Raw genomic sequence first — 20,983 nt, 5'->3', positions numbered from 1 at the left:
AAAGTATGCCTTTGGCTAGAGAAAAAATAAACTTTAAACAATAAACCAACACAGTCACGTGATGCATAACTATGGGGATACATTCTGAGAAGTGCTGTTAAAAAATTTCATTGTGCAACCATCATAGAATGTACCTACACAAACCTAGATGGTAGAGCCTATTGCACATTTTGGCTATAGAATATAGCCTATTACTCCTAGGCTACAAACCTGTACGGCATGTTATGGTAGTAAATAATGTCACTAACAGTAACACAAAGGTAAGTATCTGTGTATCTGAACATATCTAAACAGAGAAATGGTACAGCATAAATATGGTGAAAAGATAAAAAATGGTACATCTATATATGGCACTTAACACACATGGAGATTGCAGGACTGGAAGTTCCTTTGGGTGAGTTACAGAGTGAGTAGTGAGTGAATGAAAAGGCCTAGGATGTTACTGTACACTACTATAAACTTTATAAATACTATAACTTAGGCTACATGAAATTAATTGAATTATTTTATTTACCAATAAATTTAACTGTTTACTGTAACTTTCTTAATAAACTTTTAACTTTCAAAAATCTTTCGTCTCTTTTGTAATAATGCTTAGCTTAAAACACAAACACATTGTATAACTGCATAAAAATATTTTTTCTTTATATCCTTATTCTGTAAGCTTTTTTCTATTTTAAAATTTTAAATTTTTTTACTTTTTAAACTTTTTTGCTAAAAACTAAGACACAAACACACACATAAGCCAAAGCCTACAAAGGGTCAGGGTCATCAATATCACTGTCTTGCACCTCCACATCTTGTCCCACTGGAAGGACTTCAGAAGCAATGAATGACAGGCATGGAGCTGCCATCTCCTGTGACAACAATGCTTTCTTCTGGACACTTCCTAAAGGACCTGCCTGATGCTCTTCTTGAGGAAGTATCACTTTTGGAAGAAATATGTTCACAATAGTTTGCTTGGTTTGTTTCTTTCATTCACCAGAGATTTGCTTGTATGCAGAAAATGCAGCAAGAACACTCCTCTCTATTAATGAAAATCTTTTGGTGTTAGGGTCCATGTTTTCAAACTTTTTAAGGAGTTTGTTGAGGTCTGCAAAAGCTTCTGCCAAACCCTTCACCATCAGTTTTCTTGGGGTTTCTTGTTTTTCTTCTCTGCAGTTTCCCTTTCTCTTGCCTGTTCTTCAGCTATGCATTCCTGTTCCAGTTCCAACATCCTCTCATTAGTCAGTTCCTCAGAAACCACCTCTAGGAGCTTATCAATGTCATCCTCATCCACACATTGATTAAAATTGTTTGCCATCTTCAAACACAGCCATGTTGATTTTTGCAACCTCTTCATCCTTGGAAAATCCTTTAAAGTCACAGACGAACCTGTTGAGTGCCTTCTTCCAGATGCCACTCATACCCACATTGGTGACCTCACCCTAAGCAAGGTTCTTGATGCAGTCATAGATGTAATCCTTCCAGAATTCTATCAGTGTCTTCCTCAGTTGCAGAAATAGCCTAGGTAAACATCCTTCTCAGGTAGTTGGCCTGAAAAGCTGCTCTAACTCCTTGATCCATTGGTTGATCAGAGAGATGGTAATTGGTGGCAGAAATACCAGTTTGATACTGGGATAAAGATCACCAATAAAAGGAGGATGTGTGGAACATTATTAACAATAAGCACAATCTCGAATGGTATGTTATTCTCCAAACAGTACTTCTCCATTGCTCTAGAAGAGCAATTCAGGAGGGCATCTTGGAAGAAAAGCTGGGTCATTCAAGACTTCTTATTGCTCCTGCAATACCCTGGCAGTGTATGTTTAGTGATAAGCTTGAAGGCCCTGGGGTTCTCACTGGGCAAGGTCACAAAGGGCTTCCATTTGTAACCTGCAACATTTCCCCAGGCAAGACTGTTTTCCTGTCCTTAATGCCTTGAAACCTGGCATTGACTTGGCCTCTTTATGGATGAAAAGTCCTTTCCAGTATCTGTTTTCAGAACAGCAAGCTTTCATCCATACTGAATATTTGCCTTGTCAAGTAATTTTCCTCACAGTCAGCTTATCTAGAGTTTCCAAAAATTCTTCAGCTGCTTTCACATCAGCATTTACAGACTTAGCACTTACCAGCTTTCACATTATACAACAAATAACAATTCTTGAATAAAATCACCCAAAGCTATCAGAAAATTCAACACCATAGTTGTGTTCAACCTTTTCTTTCAATATTGCAAACAAATTTTCTGTTTTGTCTGAGATTGTCACGCTGCTGAGAGGTATATGCTTCTGTGTCTGGTCTTCAGTAGTTTCTCCATGTCTGATTTAGGCCCTTTTCAAATTTTTGTTCATCTTTTTGTCTTCAATGGAGTAGGTCCTTTAACAGCTTTCATCACTTTGTTCTTATTCTTCAAGATCATAGCTACAGTGAAATGAGACATAATTACCTGGCACGCAATAACCATTGGTGATTTGCCACCTTCATAGTCCTTAACCACTTTTAATTTAGCTCACTGGTCAATCTACTCGAAGTGGCCTCTTCTTGGCAACATTATCTGTGAATTTTGTACACAGAGGGGCCATAAAACAAAATGACACAAGATCAAATGAAACACAGAGAAAACGATGCAATCAAGAGACATGGTAAATGTGAGATATATGAGTCTGCCACTGGCATAACAAGACATACTGTTCTAAAGTAAACTTTTTTTTTTTAATAAAAAAGCACATTCTAACCACAAGAAGTATAATACGGTAAACACAGTTATTATCATTATCTAGTACTACGTACTGTACATAATTGTATGTGCTAGATTTTTATATGACCAGTAGCATAGTTTTGTTTATACCAGCATCACCATAAACACAAGTAATGCTAGGTGCTAGGACAGAATGGTTACGATGTCACTAATAGGAATTTTTCAGCTCCATTATAATCTTAAGGGATCATTGTGATACATGTAGTCCACTGCTACAGTCCATGACTGCGTAAGAGTCTAACGACAAACACAGAGTAAAACGAGATCATCACATGGGACAGGTGGCTAGAAAAGGCTTCTCTGAGAAAAGGACATTCAGGCAAAGGAATCAGCCAGATGGAGGATTAGGGGAGGAAGAGAGACAGCTGGTACCTTCTGGCAAATGAAGGGCAAAAAGGAGGTCTTAGTAAAGACTTTAGCACATCTAAGAAACTGCAAGAAGGCCAGTATGGCTCCAGTGAGTGCAGATAGTGCTGTAAAGTGAGGATGGAGAAAGTGGCAGAGGCCAGATCATAGAGTACTGTAGGATATGTTCTGTCAGTTGAATTCTATCTTAAATGCAATGAGAAGTCACTGAAAAATTATAAGCATGGGAATGCCATGATCAAACGTGTCTTTTAAAAAATTCTGGCTGGTGTGGTGGCTCACACCTACAATTCTAGCACTTTGGGAGGTCAAGGCGGGTGGGCGGGGGGGGGGGTCTCACTTGAGCTCAGGAGTTCAAGACCAGCCTTGGCAAGATGGTGAGACAACCATCTCTACAAAAAAAAAAAAAAAATTGGCAGGAGTTGGCACCTGTAGTCCCAACTATGCAGGAGACTGGGGCAAGAGGATCCCTTGAGCCCAGAAGTTTGAAGATACAGTGAGCTGTGATGATGCCACTGCACTCCAGCCTGGGTGATAGAGTGAGACCCCGTCTCTTAAAAAAAAAAAAAAGCTTATGTCCGAGTTAAGAATTATAGGTATCCCTTGTTACCCAAACCTGTAGGAGTTCAAATAGTGTTACTCTATTTCCAAATTTGAGTTTCAATAGGCAAATACTTAGCATTTAGACAGCAAAAGACTTATCCAAAAGTTTATTTGAATCTACTCAATACCAGAGAGTGAAAAGCTAGATAATTTTTCTGATTTGGAGAACTACTGATCAACATGATGGAGTGAGCAGATGGTAAGAAGAACCCCCTTTCATTTCACATACATAGAAATGTTAGATAAAACAGCCTCCCACATAGATTTGTTTTAAAAAATTAAATTAAAATTTAAAAACAAGGATGAAGTCTTCAGGTGCAAAAACTTAAAAAGGAAGCTAAAAGTCACAGCAGTAGTAGGAATGGTGGTAAGGGTATGCTAACTTTTGGATGAGCCTAGTTGAATTAGGTTTGAACAGCCTGGGGTTAAGACTCTAGAAGAGACAGAATTAAGGTCCTAGGCTCCTGATGGAGAGGCAGAAACAAATATTCATAAGATATTTTGAAGGGCAAGAGAATATGAATGGATTATAAACAGATCACAAGTAAACATCACCATTTACTCCATTAATTTGAGTGCTGCATAGCTAAAGACTTATTTCTAGTGAACAATGTAACTTCTAGACTAATACTTGCTCCACTAACATAGACACTCCACAGCGAACTTGCAAGCCTTCTTAAGCAACACCAGGGTGAAAATAAAGCTATGGGGTTACAGATCTGGCTTCATCCTCTTTGTAGTCAAATGCTTTCTTATTTCTATTCCAGACTAAAAATATCCAAAGCACTTCTTAGACTAGATAAAAAACTACTCTTAAGTCTAAATGTTTCCTAGACAGGAAAGATATTCAGTAAAAGGACTTAAACATCCTATGAAACCAGTTTCTACTGGTGCTTACATGTTATTCAGTTTTACAGGAGTTGATAACATCAAGCTGATGTTTCTGAATGCATGATTTTCTGTAAATAACTTTATCAGGCTGATGAAAGGGAGAAAGGCCAGTAACTACTTAATGGGTACAGAGTTTTATTTTGGAGTGATGAAAACACTTTGGAATGAGACAGAGGTGGTGACTGCCCAACACCGTGAATGTACTAAACGCTCTTGATTTCTTCGCTCTAAATAATTTCATTTTACATGCATTTCACTTCAATTAAAAAGAATTGTTGAGGACAAAGCCATGGTATCTATATAAACATAACTCAGGTAATTATTTTGTCTCAAACAAAAATTCAGCATTACTTGTTGCTAGCTATCTAACAAATTTATGCAACTGGTCACAAAAGGGACCAGCAATAGACCAAGCACAAAACAAGAGAAATTCAACCTATCCAGGAAAACAAATCAATTATACACTAATGCTACTACCTTTACATATGAAGCCATACTGCAAACGATTCTTCTTGGAACATGGAATGTGGGGTGAAAAAATCTAATACTTACTTTTTAACAACTTTTCTCATTCCACAAGCACAGATATCTAATAATTCTATGAGAACCAGAAGGTTTGAGACAGAAACATGTAAAACTTAGGTGCTACTAAAGTATACTATAGAAATAAAAGGTGAATGAATGTCTTACCTCTGAATTCAAGTCCCCGCAGCTGAAAAGTGACCAGACCATTGCCTATCTCTATAAGGTGTACTAATGCATTGAGATAGTCAGAGGCAAGGATGAAACAGTCCCCTGTACTGTAGTTTCCCCACCGTCCTAGTAGCAAATCACCACAGAGGCTATGTTGTAGGGATCTAGTTAAATGTTCATAAAAGATGGAATTCAGATTGTTGTCATCTGATCCTGTAAAAAAGAATTTTAAAAAAAGTTAAATTTCACCTTAAGTCCCCTTTACATACAAGATTGTTAAAAATATTAAAAACTTCTAGTAAGAGTTTATTTGACAAGGAAAATAATATTCATACTCTTACAGTTTCCATGTAAAAGTAACACATAGGAAAACAAAAAAGGTTTCTGAATTTAGATTTAGAAGTCACATAACCCTCAGAATCTACAGTTTCCATTCACAAAATGTGGGAATTTGATTTGGAGCAATCTAAGGACTTTTGACCTATTCAACAGTTCATAATTATTCAATGAAATATGGCTTATAATTAAAACCATGTAAGAGAGAAATAAAAAATAATAATTCAGAAGAGGAACAAAAAGATTATATGGTAAAGGAAGTAGATAAAATAATACAAGATTTGAACAAATAAGACAATCGAAAAGAAGTTGGTTAGTCAGTACTAGCCATATTGAGATGACTAATATTAAGCAGAAATAAACAGTATATAGCACAGAGAACCTTAAAAAAAACATTAAGATAGGCTGGGCGCCATGGCTCACGCATGGAATCTCAGCACTTTAAGGCTGAGATAGGCAGGTTACTTCAGGCCAGGAGACTAACTTGGCCAACATGGCGAAACTGTCACTACTAAAAATACAAAAATTAGCTGGGTGTTGCAGTGCATGCCTGTAATCCCAGCTACTTGGGAGGCTGAGGCAGGAGAATCGCTTGAACCTGGGAGGTGGGGGTTGCGGTGAGCCGTGACTGTGTCCAGCCTGGGTGACAGAGCAAGACTCTGTCTCAAAAAGAAAGAAAATAAAAAAAGAAAAGAAAAGAGACATTAAAATAAACATCACTTAATAAATGATATGACCATCTCTAGAAGTAACTCATCCAAAGCAATAATCTATAAATGCATGTCCCAAGTACAGTACTGGTGAATGGTAAAATATTCAAAGTTTAATAATTATTTTAAACTCAGTCTAATTAAATAATAATGAAAGGGAAATCCCAGATTCTAATGTCAACAAATGGCTGTATCAATTCTATGTCAGCACAACACAAAAGTGCATATACTGATTCAGGACATGACCTTTGTTATGCAAGATGGCATGAGCAACATGAGAAATCTAGCCCCTTACAAGCATACACTAAGCTGAAATGCTTATTTTCTCTACCAGAACATGACGATAGATGGTCATTCATATCAAATAACTAGTTTTCCTTAGTCCAATTTTATCACTGAGAATCTATCGGATTTGAGGGAATTTATGAGTCAAATAGATACAAATATTCCAGTACACTTGGGAATAATATTTTTTTTAGTAAATTAATACACTGAAGTCCTGGTTGATATGCTAATCTCTGATTGTTTGTGACAGACTACTACTGGGTGGGCCAATAAAACGATGTTTCTCAAATGACAAAACTAAGAACCAGACTTCAAATAATGGTAACTAACACCAGCAAGGATTGAAGCTCTATCCTGACTGGCTATATGCCCCAACTTGATGACTTCTCTGTATACAATAAACAGAATCAAATTAAATTAATATTGACCTAAACATTGAGGGAAGGGTGGAAGCAAACATACTAGTGAGACATGTGTCAGTCTGATTGCATACTCTTCAACAACACATCTGACCAGTTTTATTTTAACCATTTTTCTACATTTTAACCTATGTAAGAATAATCTTTGAATGGAATTTTTCATTCTTATAAGCATTCTTAAGATGCATTTTATAAAGGATGGGTATAGAAATTGTAGATACTGTAATTCACATATACTTTGCTAAAGTAAAAAAAATAGTATTTAGTTTTTAAAAGTGAATATTTGGATTTCATGGAGGATTCCCATCAAGTTAGGAGTGAATATAAACATACATACATATATATATATATATATATATATATATATATATATATATATATATATATAAAACAAATCCTTAGACTCGCCTCCTTATTCACAAATAGAGCTATTACCTGGATTTCTATCAAGCTGAGAAGCCAATCTGGTATTTGAATGATCCACTCGTTTTGTGCTAAAGAAAATAAAACATTTTTAGTAACTTTCTTTATATTAAAAAATATTTAACAACTAAGAGTGAGGGAGAAACCATAGAAAATGAATAAAGGTTACCACTTTATGGAAATCTCTAGAAAAAATCTGTGATTAGTGTAATGACAAAACACCTTTAGCACTTTTGGTAATTTAAAAAAATCCTCCCTCCTTCACCACACATCAACATAGCAGATTTTTTTTTATTCTACAGTGTATGGAAAGACATTTATACATGCACTGTGAAAAAAAAAAAGCTGACCAGGATGAAAAAATGTATACTATATATGGTTCTCCAAAATTCAAAGAGCTTAGAACATTCTTTGCCGAAGGAAGGTGTATCTATTAATGCTCAGTGATGCAGTGTTCTTTGGAACAGTAGTTCCCAAAATGTGGTCCACAGAACTCAAGGCTCTTTCAGGCAGTTTTCCAGATCAAAACTGTTTTCAAAGTAACACTGAGCGGTTATTTGCTTTTTTCATCGTGTTGACAACTGCACTGGTGGTACTAAAGCAATGGTGGGTAAGCCTGTGGTGCCTGGGCATGAATCAAGGCTGCAGCACCAAACCATACTACCCTTTGCTGCCACACTTACACAATAAAGCAAACAAAAAAATCAAAATTTCACATAAAAATGTCCCTAATGAAGAAGTAAAACGTATTAGCTTTATTAAATCTCACCCTACAGTACGGCTTTTAATATTCTGTATGGCAAAATGAGAAAATACATATGAAGCACTTCTGCTGCCTTCCGAAGTACAATGGCTGTCATGAGGGAAAGCATTTGTGCAACTGCTTCAACTCTGAGCTGAACTAGCTATGTTTTTTTTCTTGGAACACCATTTTTACTTAACACTGATGAAAAAATTATGAGACTACTTAGATGTGGGCATTTAACAGATATTTCTCAAAAATAAAGAAACTGAGCCTGTTATTTCAAGGAAAACAACTGGAAATACCTGTTGACAATAATAAAAATTCCAAATTTTCAAACAAAAATTAAAATTTTAGGAAACTCATATCTACAACCATGAGCTTGACAGCTTTCCAACAATTAAAATTTCTTTCCAACTGGTGGTGGTATCAATGAACATATTTTTTAAATCACTAAATAATAAAATGTATCAACATTTAGAAAATCTATTACTCAATGAGCTAGTAATTTCCAAATATCCAATATGAAATATTACAAAATTATGCATGGGTAAAAGATCCATTCAAAGTATACTTATCCATCAGTAACTATATTGATATAGTATAGTTAGTTCTAAAAGATCACAGATGTGGTTTTAGATTCCATATTGCAAGTAGCTTTTAAGAAGCTCCATTTCTCAGGTTTCATTGAAAGATCAAAGAAAACTATCCGTGATTGTCTTAAAAGACTATTAGAATACATCTTTTTCGGCTGGGCACGGTGGCTCATGCCTGTAATCCCAGCACTTGGGGAGACCAAGGCAGGTGGATCATTTCAGGTCAGGATTTCGAGACCAGCCTGGCCAACACAGTGAGTGTGAGGATAAAATTGTTTTTCACATACTTCAGTCAAAACAATATACTGCAACTGACTGAATAAATAGGTAGATATGAGAATCCAGTTGTCTTTTAATAAGCCAGACATTAAGAGATTTGCAAAACGATATAACAATGCCACTCTTCTCCTTAATTTTTTTTTGGGAGGGGTGGAAATATAGTTATTCTTAACTTTAAAATGTTATTTATGCTAATACACAATAGATATGGTATTATTTTTAAATTAATTAATAAGATTTGAAATTTTTTAGTTTTTCTTTCCACTCCAGTAAATATTAGTGGATAAAATTCATATTTTTAAAACTCTAGCTCTAGTGTTTCCAATAATTTTTAAGAGCATAAGGCTGGGTGCAGAGGCTCACAACTATAATCCCAGCACTCTGGGAGGCCAAGGCTGGTGGATCACCTGAGATCAGGAGTTCAAGACCAGCTGACCAACATGGTGAAACTCTGTCTCTACTAAAAAATACAAAAATTAGCCAGGACTGGTAGTGGGCACCTGTAATCTCAGCTACTTGGGAGGCTGAAGCAGGAGAATTGCTTGAACCCAGGAGGGGGAGGTCGCAGTGAGTTGAGATCATACCACTGCACTTCAGCCTGGGTGCAAGAGTGAAACTCTGTCTCAAAGTATAAAGGGGTTCTAAAACCAAAAAGAACTGCTGCCACTGAATATTACTTTGGGTTAATTAGTCCAGAATAACAATAATAAATAACACCGAAATTCAACAAAATGGGAACTACTTATGTGTGGTTTTAGACAAAGGACCAGAGTAAAAGTTTCAAACCTACAAACTAGTCCATTGTTTAAAAGGTGAGATTACGATTTTCACCTATTAAATATTCCAATTTGTGACAGTATGGAGAGAAAGGCTGTCATGGAGATGGTCAGTAGAATTATAAATTAGCACAAGCTCTTTCTAAACCAATGTGTCAATATATATTAAAAGCCTTTAGCCAGGCATGGTGGCTAACGCCTGTAATCCCAGCACTTTGGGAGGCTGAGGTGAGTGGATCATCCGAGGTCTGGAGTTCGAGACCAGCCTGACCAACATGGAGAAACCCCATCTCTACTAAAAAAATTACAGAATTAGCTGGGTGTGTAATCCCAGCTACTTGGGAGGCTGAGGCAGAAGAATCGCTTGAACCCAGGAGGCAGAGGTTGCAGTGAGTCAAGATATGCCATTGCACTTCAGCCTCGGCAACAAGAGCGAAACTCTGTCTCAAAAAAAAAAAAGAAAAAAGCCTTTAAAATGTTTACGCTCCGTAACTCATAACTCCTGAAAGTGTTCCCTTTTAGGAATGCTTTCTGAAATAAAATGAAATGTGGAGAGATTACATATGAGGATAGTTACTAAGCTTTAGATTAAAAAGCTAGTCTAAGGAACTAAGACTAAATTGAGAAAATATGTAATGCACAAAGATGGTCATTAAAAATTTATCTTCTCAAAATAGCAGAAATAACCTATAAAAATTTAGCTTTAGAAATAGGTATTTCTAAGAAAACTATAACCCATTATGACTCTATAATGATATTACACAGCATAAAGTTGCAGACTATTATTAATGTGAAATAATTCTAATATCACTGAAAGAAAAAAGATATAAAAATGAACATACTCAATCAGAATGTTTAAAAATATCTTTTAAGTAGAAAAAAATGGCTGAGCCCAGTGGCTCATGTCTGTAATCCTAACACTTTGGGAGGCAGAGGCAGGTGGGTTGCTTGAGCTCAGGAGTTCGAGAGCAGTCTGGGCAACATGGTGAAACTCCATCTCTACAAAAACTTCCAAAATTAGCTGGTGTAGTGTCTCATGCCTGTAGTACCCACTACTTGGGAGGCTGAGGCAGGAAGATCACTTGAGCCCAGGAGGTGGAGGTTGCAGTGAGCCAAGAAGTACCACTGAATTCATCTAGGCGACAGAATGAAACCTTGTTTCAAAAAATAATAATAATAAAAGAAAAAAAGAAAAAAAAGTAATATTCTCTGGTCTCTTCTTTTACATACTTTTCAAATTTTAAAAATATAAAGTTTTAGCAAAAATAAATATTTCAATACAATAAATTATGAACCATCAATTTTAATAATAATGCTGTCAATAGTTTTTCCCAGTAGAAAAGATAAAAATTGTCTTTCAAGTGTTTTACTTTACTCACTTATAGTCTCTCTCCCAGAATTTCACAGGTCGGACATATGAAGTGATGAATATTGCACTTCCCAGAAAGGGATTCAGTGGAGTAGAGAAGAAGGCGGAGACAGCAGCCTGAATGAACAGCATGGCTGAGTCTATGGGAAAACTAGTTAAGGAAACTGACATTCATCTAAGCACAGATGCCAAAAAAAAAACCCCTCACAAAAACCTAGCAGACACATTTAGATTACATCAATTAGAGACATGAGGTCCACCAGAAGAATACAAAAGAAAGTATCACAGGGCAGCCATTAAAGGGTCACCAATAGAAAAACATATGGAAGTAAAACCTGGTATGATGCTTTCAAGGGGGCCAAATCAATATTTGCTAATATGTATTTGGTAAAAGTTCATATATTAATCTTGGGAAGAGACGTTAAAGTTCAATTTTCCATAAAGTTAAAACTAAAACTTGTACATATCATTAAGTATGCCTTTCCATATCAATGTGGTCACTAACCCTACTGTTACTTAGAAAATACTTCTAAAAAATGGTGAGAATGGAAAATTGTGGACAGAAGTTTAATTCTATCCATTTCATAATCACATCATGAAAAAACGTTTTATACCTTCATTTATTAAAAAATAATGCTAAACACTTCTTGTATGTATTAAAAATTCCTGGACTTTAATAGCCACATATGCAAATTTAAGATTTTAAATCAGCATTACTTTCTTACAAAATCTGAATACTTTTCTTATGTTCAGATGATCTGCAGGCCACAGATACTAACACAAGTTAAACAATCAAAATCAGTTAAGTGTGGATGCAAAAGACAATGAATTTTTTTTTTGTTTGAGATGGAGTTTCGCTCTTGCTGCCCAGGCTGGAGTGCAATGGCGCTATCTCAACTCACCGCAACCTCCACCTCATGGGTTCAAGCAATTCTCCTGCCTCAGCCTCCCATGTAGCTGGGATTACAGGCATGTGCCACCATGCCCGGCTAATTTTGTATTTTTAGTAGACACCGGGTTTCTCCATGTTGGTCAGGCTCGTCTCCCCAACCTCAGGTGATCCACCCACCTCGGCCTCCCAAAGTGCTGGGATTACAGGTGTGAGCCACCGCACCTGGCCAAGATTATGAATTTTTGATGATTTATTACACAGTAAACTCTTATCTATGCCTGTGAAAGGTTAAGCCTATAAACCAACATTCTTATCAAGGATATGACTATCCATTCTTATTAAACTTTAATTAGAAGGATACGGGGCACTGCAAAAGGCTGAGCAAAAGCATGGAAAGCAGAACCCCATGTGATCTGCCATGGGGCAATATAGGTATACACGAACTGCAATTTATAAAGGAGTTCCCAAAGCTGCAGGAGGAAAAGAATAGCTGTCAGTTAAAAAAAAAAAAAAAAAAAAAATCATCAGATACTTGAATTAGAAAATGAAAAACCTGTAAAATATATTTTCTTCCTAATAGGGAAATGGCACTGAAATTATTTGCCATTTGCATAACATGAAAAGATATTATCGACTGCCTAAACATTGCACTTATTTCTGAATAAAGACACTTTCTAAGCAGAAATAGGTAGCTATATATGGATTTGTGTTTCATCTGTTTAAAATATTCTATGCCCTCTACTGGCCATATTACTGCTACTACAAGCAAAACTAAGTAAGGTAGAAAGCAGCCAAATAATTGTTCCTGAAAAAAAAAAAAATCGGGCCAGGCACGGTGGCTCAAGCCTGTAATCCCAGCACTTTGGGAGGCCGAGGCGGGTGGATCACGAGGTCAAGAGATCGAGACCATCTTGGTCAACATGGTGAAACCCCGTCTCTACTAAAAATACAAAAAATTAGCTGGGCATGGTGGTGCGTGCCTGTAATCCCAGCTACTCGGGAGGCTGAGGCAGGAGAATTGCCTGGGCCCAGGAGGCGGAGGTTGTGGCGAGCTGAGATCGCACCATTGCACTCCAGCCTGGGTAACAAGAGCGAAACTCCATCTCAAAAAAAAAAAAAAAATCAAGATGTCTGTAAAGCTTAAGAAATACATATATTTATTTTATTCTAAGACATATTTTTCCCAAATTTTAGTTTGGAAACTGAGTATGTTTTAAATGTTACGTCAGAAGGAATGTGAAAACAGCAGTTGTAATATAGTTGTCACTGCCTGTTTCCATAGAAACTTAGTTGTGTATACTAGGCATCTGTTCATAACCTTAATGGTTGTCAGTAGAAACAGGATACACATTTTAATTTTATTTAAGGTTGGACATGTTACAGTTGAATACTTCTTCAATGCTGAAACAGAGTTGTTGTACTTGTTCAAGATTGCCTCTGCATGATTAGGCAACAATCACTTCATCTTTTGAAATACTTTAACTGATTTATAAATGAACCCCCTTAACTTCCAATTTAAAAAAGAAATCACAAATTCAACCAATTAAAAAATATATATAAACTGCAGTATTTTTGCCATGACTCAAAATTATACTAGCAATCCTCGACATTAACGTAATCAGGATCACGGTAAGTAAAAGCAGCATGTATATCATCGTGATGCCATTACAATGACTTAAAAGCAGTGACTCAGAAACCTCTTCAGATTCTAAGTGTGAAACAAACTGTATTCCAATTTTGACTGTAATATTAAAGAAAAAACAATCGGTAATTACATGGGTAAGGATTGGTAGGAAAAGGAATTTGTGTATACACTTATTTTCTTGAAAGGTTATTAAATCCATGATATAGCTTGCAATGATATCTTAACACAAAAAATTTATCTGAAGAAATCCCTTGAATATTACTATCACTGTTAAATTCTACCTACTGACAATTTAAATAAAAACCTAAGGGGAAAGCTTTCTCTGTTTTGTTCATTGGTGTAGCCTAAGCATCTAGAACAGTCCTAAAACAGTTTTTTGTTTTAAAAAAATTAACAAATGAAAATATTAAGAAAATCCAAATTAATGGAGAGTTAAGTGTAGCAACTGTATTTCAAAGATTAGTTACTTTATATTTTACTGCAACTTTCACTTTTTTCCAACCAGTATAAGATGAAATACAATTCTCAATCTAAATATTTGAGCTTGTGAGAAACCACATGCTTCTTTACACAATTCTCTGATTAACTTTCTGGCTTCCTCCTTTGGTGTTTAACAACCATACTCACTAGAAGAGGAAATAAATGATAAAAATGCCAATTAATGACTGAACAAATACTGAAATATTTTAGAAGCTATTTATCACAATATTGAAACTATCAATGAAATTTTGTTCAGATTAATGGCTTTCCATTTTTTCTGTTCCCATCCTAGGTCAGACTACTATCACATCTGAATTACTGTCATGATCTCTTGAACTGTTCTCCATACCTTTAGGTTCTCTCTTCCCCAACTGAAGCCAAATGTGGCTCACCAGGCTAACTTTCCTAATATTGGAATTTCATTATATTTTGTAGCTGTTCATTTGCTTCAGGTCTCTGTTACCTATCAAATGGGATAATATGTGTCAAAGTCCCTTATATGTAGTCAGTGTTACCATGAAATTTAATTTCATGACAATCTGAAATTTCACTGACAATCTGACCGTACAGCCTATTTCACTGCGAAAGGTAGAGTGATTTAGCAAAAAGATCCTTGGAGGAGGCAGAAGACCAAGCTTTTACCATCGAATTCATAAAAGGCCTAAGAACATATATCTTATGGGTAGATAATGAATTTTAGCAGCAGCCTCAAAGTTCAGAGTATTCTGCAAATGTCACATCAAGCTAATTTCTGACTGCTCCCACCAGGCCTCAGTCTCCTCAGCATCTACCCCCTTCACTGGGCCATGCCAGAGCCCAATTCAATTATTATCACTTCTGGTTTCTAATATTCAAAACTATATACCTTTTGAGAGATTCTATATATTTAAAAATACATACTTTTTTTTTTTTTTTTTTTTTTTGAGACAGAGTCTCACTCTTTCGCCAGGCCCCAGGCTGGAGTGCAGTGGCGCAATCTCGGCTCACTGCAACCTCCACTTCCCAGCTTCAAGCAATTCTCCTGCCTCAGCCTCCCAAGTAGCTGAGACTACAGGTGCATGCCACCATGCCCAGCTAATTTTTGTATTTTGGTAGAGATGGGGGTTTCACTATGTTGGCCAGGATGGTCTTGATCTCTTGACCTCGTGATCTACCTGCCTCAGCCTCCCAAATTGCTGGGATTACAGGCGTGAGCCACCATGCCCAGCCAAAACACATACTTATTAATGTTTCTCTAATTGTTTTATACAACTTAATCTTATTGTCCTAGCTATAGAAAGAAATATATCTTTTATAAATCACAGTGACTATCTTTGTTTAGGGATTCTAATGTGCTTCTGAATAACCAGTTGAAGAGAGATACTACTTACTTAAACAATAATAAATCAAATTAAATATAAGAAAAACCCTGACTAAATACCACATAACTTAGGGAGACAGTTTTTATAAGGATATTCCTTTCTGTGATAAATTACCTTGTTGAAGAGTATGGACATAAAGAAGAGATCCAACAGCATAGTCTCTGAAAAAGCTTCATAGTCAAATTTGAAAAAGAGCACGGTAAAGATGACTGTGACATACTGATATGTAGGGCTGCTAAAAGAGGATCGTAGCAACTTCAAACCAGCAACGGTGATCATTAAAGCACCTAATCTGTGACACAAAAAAAACACAAATCAACTCATGACTGAAAACATTAGAAGAGACAGTAACTTAAAATAAAATTCACCATTTACTTTACTAAGCTTACAATGTATACATTAAATGGAAGCTTCCAAAAAATGATGTCTATAGCTAGGTAAATCACATCCGGAAAGTATAGACTTCCTTTTATTACTATTCATTATGATTCTTATCCTTTATATGAACGACCATGTTTTAAAAAAATCATATTGTAATTCTCATATCTGGTTCTCTAGTTTCTCAATATTTCTATTGCTTTAACATCAACTGCATTTAGCAAATGAGAAACATATTATTGCTTACTCAATAATAGGTACCTCTCCTATGGGGCAGGCCTATCAGACCACCATGGCTGACCATCTAAATGGTGTAAGTTACATCGCTCATGAAAATAGCCATCTAATATTAAAAATTAACCTTATTTTGAAAATGTCCTCCCACAAAATATTAATCGACAATGAGATGTCTGGAGTAGAGAATATGACAGCAGCAGAAACAGATGTTAAAAAAAGGGAAGTCAAGGACAAAATGTCACCTAAACTTTTAATCTCACAGTGCCTTGCATGAAGCAAACACTCAATTATTATTCAACATTTTACCAACAACTTAAGACATTGTTTATAACAGCCCCTAAAAGTCAGACAAGATTAGAAGACTACTATACTTACTCTGTATCTAGTTTCTTTGGACTAGCAATTGCCTCTGCACTGCTGCTAAGTTCATTGAGAACAATCAATGGATAGATTATATTCTTCTCCACAAAAAGAAGCCACACATGAAGTTTCTCAAACCACATCATAGTGGCTGCATCTAACAAGGCAAAATAAATCAAGAAAACTGTATGTTATCTAACATATAGTTTGTCAATGTGATGAGAAAGAAAATTTTACAACTCAAATTTAGTACCAAACTACATATAAAATGTTTTTAAAAAGCCAGTACTTTAATCAACTGTCAACTTCTATGAGCTCTGAGATACAAATTTGTAACTTAGACATGATTTAACATTTAGATAAGTTTCATTTTAAACTTTAATTCTTGAAACCTCATATTTTAACCATAACTTTTCTCATTTATGCTTACAACTTATGGAAAAAGATTACAGAAGATTATTACATTGGTTCTTTTACCCAAAATAAATAAAAATATGATATGATTTGAATTCACATACTTCATAAGAGTCATTTTCATTGGCAATAATATTTTTTTCCAATGCTATAAATTATTTCATTGGAGAAAGTGTCTAGAATAAACTAAAAGATTTAAAACATGGTTCTTTGGCTATCTGAAAACAGTATCATCTGGCTTTAGGAAGTTCTCTAAGAAATAGTATTTTTTCTTTGAGTTGCTAAAAACAGTACAGAAAAAACAACAACTTTGCTGTTAGTACTATAAATTAGTCAAATGTTATACAGATTCAAAATTTGTATTTAAATTAAATGTTCTAAGATTTAAAAAATTTTTTAAAGATCAATAATTTATTTTAATGAAAAGTGGTGGTCTTTAAAACAAACTAGATGTGGCATCATTTATATATGAAAGCAGTAATAGTTCGCCATTAAAAACACATCTCATTCTGAATTATTTTTCTGAGTATAAATGAGCCAATAAAGATTCTTAAGCAGTTTCAGATTACGCCTGTAATCCCAGCACTTTGGGAGGCCAAGGCAGGCAGATCACCTGATGTCAGGAGTACAAGGCCAGCCTGACCAACATGGAGAAACCCCGTCTCTACTAAAAATACAAAATTAGCTGGGTGTGGTGGCACATGCCTGTAATCCCAGCTACTTGGGAGACTGAGGCAGGAGAATGACTTGAATCCAGGAGGCAGAGGTTGCGGTGAGCTGAAATTGTGCCATTGCACTCCAGCCTGGATAACAAGAGCAAAACTCTGTCTCAAAAAAAAGAAGATTCTTATGCAGTTTCATGTCATTTTTCTTTATTAGGAAGCTTTCAAAGGCTTCAGGGTTCTTTAAAAAAGTTATATTCAAGCAGCTGAATGATTTACTCTATAATAATTTGCTAACTGAAAAAATACTGTGAGAAAAAAGTTGGCTGATTTAATCACTAGTAATTATGACATAGCTTTAACATTTATTATTTCTCTAAAGTGAGGAAGTACAATATATTACAGATAACAGGGTCAATGAACAAGAATTGAATACTTACAACAGGAAAGAAATGTCAGGGTTTACAGTGGCAAGGAAGAAGCTTAGCAAGTGAACTAGCCTTCTATCTCTTTTTCATCATTTAATACTTAATTGCAAATCTGAACTAATAACAGCAATTAAAAATGTTTTTAATTTCTTTTACACTCCTCTCTGGTAGGACACAGTGTCTCTGGCAGAAAAAGGAACAAGTATCTTTCTTCCTCCCTGGGCATTAAGTTAAAACTATTTCAAATAGAGAGACCTTAAAGAAGATTGGATTGCCTGTATATGGCATTGAAAACTAATTAGGGGGAACAGTAGGGTCAGGAAAGAGAAGTAATGGACATACACAGGAGGGTTCATCAATGAAAAGTCTGTGAAGAATAATATAGAGAGGGGAGAAGTAAGTTTCTTCTGTGGAAATTTGGCACTGTAGCACTCACACTCATATTTCAGCTAAAATAAAGCATCCTGAAAGATATTAGATTCATTAGCAGCTTCAAACTTAAGCAAAAGAAACACAAGCCAAAATATTCCTTGATGATATTCATTTAACTCAGTCATCTATCAATATAGTAAAGGGAAAAGTGCTATTGAAATACTTACTTCGAACTTCATATTGATTATACTCTACTGTCTTTAGCAGAGGATGAGAGAAACAGTGCCATGGTAGCTGTTTTCTAACTTGAGGCAGCACATAATGTGTTACAAAACCCACAAAGCCAACCAATGTATACAACACATACTTGAGAGCAGGCTAAAAAAAAAAAAAAAAACAACAATAAAAGTGATAAAATTAGGAGTGATTTTGAGACTCACTGCAGAAATTCTAATTTGTCAATTCAATTTTCCATTTGATAATGGACAACATCCATTTTAAGAATCTAAGAACAAAGTATTTTCTATAGTTAACATTTCTAAATTATGTAGTTTGCTGTAATCAGTCTTGAAAGTTAGTGACTATTCATTTATCATAGATATTTTGAAATGTGTTAACTACTTTCTCTGGTGTCTTACACTACTGTATGAGAGAGTGGCCTATGGTGTATTGCCTATTACATGAATGTTCTATGAGATGTTTAGAGCAATGTATTAAATTGTTTTCAGTAACAGAGATAATGGGGTAAGGCAGGGTCCACCTGGAGCAGTTGGCTGCATGCACTAATTCATAGTAAATGGCTTAGTGCATGGCTGTGTGCCTGTCCCACGGCATGGAGGTCCAGGTGTCTTGTAAACACTGGCCTTGTTCACTGTGGTGTTCTCATCTATAACCATCACTGACCTGTTCATCACAGCCAGCAAGAGCCCAGGCTTTCCACTGCTACCCCTCATGCTTCACAGGAGGGTCATCTGTTCCTTCCTAGACTGCATCACCAATTACAACAAGGCCTAAAAGCTTGATGCATACCTGTGCAAGAGCACAGGACGGAGACCATTTATGACTATGAAGGCTGTGGCAAGGCCTTTAACAGGGATCATCATCTGAGGTGCCATATCCTGGTTCATACTGGAGAAAAGCCATTTGTTAGAAAGATGTATGCATCTTAAAACTTCTGTTCCCTGCTACAACCAACAGTCAAGTATGCCGACTAAAGACTTGACAACCACACCACAAGCACCCATGTATGCCAACCCATAGGACTAGCAAACCCAACCTACTGCAGTCACTAATGGTGCCTGAGGACTAGCCTGCCTAGCTCTGTATCCCTAGCAATGCCTCATCACAGCCGCTATTAACATATGCAGTCTAAGCCACTGAGGAATTTGTAGACATCACTGACACCAATTATAGCCAAAGAAATCATATGGAGAGTACACTACCATATACACCCAGAATCAAAGCCGAAGTATCCTGTCCAACCAACAGCATAGATACAGCTACAGGAAACAGTCTTTCTCTCCAAACGCCAATCCATACAATTTGAAAACACTGTTGTATCAGATGTGCAGATGTCAATGTAAGGATATAAGAAACATAAAAATGCAAGAAAATACAGTATCTCCAAAGGAACATAATAATTTTCCAGTAACAGATACCAAAGAAAAGGAAATCTATGAAATGTCTGAAAAAGAATTCAAAATAATGATATGAAGGAAACTCAGTGAGATACAAGAGAACACATAGGAATAATACCAAGAAATCAGAATATCAACTCATGATCTAAATGAAAAACTCAACAAAGAGATATATCATAAAAAGGAACCAAACAGAAATTCTGGAACTGAAGAATTCCACACATAAAATAAAAAATTTAAGCAAGAGGTTCAACAACAGATTAGATCTAGCAGAAGAAAGAATTTCTGAACTTTAAGATGGGTTAAAAAAAAACCCTCAGACCAAGAAAAAGAAAGAAAGAAAAAAAAGAATTAAGAAACCTCATATGATATATGTGACACTGTAAAAATGACCAAACACATGAATTTTGGAGTTTCCAGAAGCCTATTTAAGAAAATAATAGATGAAAATTTCCCAAGTCTTAGAGGAAATACAGACATCTAGATATGGGAAGCACAGGGTTCCCAAATACAATTCACTCAATAAGGTATTTTCCAAGGCACATTTTAGTCAAACTGTCAAAAGTCAAAGACAAAAAGAGAATTCTGAAAACAGCAAGAGGAAAGAGTTAAGTTATATACAAGGAAATCCCCATCAGACTAACATCTAATTTCTCAGTAGAAGCCTCACAAGCCAGAAGACAATGGGGTGATATATTCAAAGAACTGAAAGAAAAACACTCTTCAGCTAAAAACAGTATACCCAGAAAAGCTTTATCCTTCAAAAATGAAGGAGAAATAATATCTTCACCAAAAAAGCAAAGACTAAGAATTCATTATGAGTAGACTGGCTCTACAAGAAATTATTGAGTCCTATAATAAGTAGCAGAAGGATGATATCTACCATCAT

General features: G+C 35.8%; 1 protein-coding gene across 8 annotated transcripts in view; it reads right to left on the bottom strand.

The window, feature by feature from the left end:
• Nucleotides 1-20,983, bottom strand: part of PCNX1 (pecanex 1) — a 201,812-nt gene that overhangs the window by 45,595 nt on the left and 135,234 nt on the right. For all 8 annotated transcript variants that reach the window (XM_002754063.6, XM_078335275.1, XM_035260872.3 and 5 more), the window contains 7 exons: nucleotides 18,685-18,835; nucleotides 16,597-16,738; nucleotides 15,721-15,898; nucleotides 12,482-12,590; nucleotides 11,239-11,368; nucleotides 7,479-7,537; nucleotides 5,291-5,506 (listed from right to left, as the gene is read on the bottom strand). In XM_002754063.6, the coding sequence (XP_002754109.1) occupies nucleotides 5,291-5,506; nucleotides 7,479-7,537; nucleotides 11,239-11,368; nucleotides 12,482-12,590; nucleotides 15,721-15,898; nucleotides 16,597-16,738; nucleotides 18,685-18,835 (985 nt within the window). The remainder of the gene's footprint in view (nucleotides 1-5,290; nucleotides 5,507-7,478; nucleotides 7,538-11,238; nucleotides 11,369-12,481; nucleotides 12,591-15,720; nucleotides 15,899-16,596; nucleotides 16,739-18,684; nucleotides 18,836-20,983) is intronic.

Source organism: Callithrix jacchus, chromosome 8 (genome assembly GCF_049354715.1).
Source record: "Callithrix jacchus isolate 240 chromosome 8, calJac240_pri, whole genome shotgun sequence".
Lineage (NCBI taxonomy): Eukaryota > Metazoa > Chordata > Mammalia > Primates > Cebidae > Callithrix > Callithrix jacchus.
Note: the sequence above shows the minus strand (reverse complement) of the source record. Positions and strands in the feature narration are given on the sequence as shown.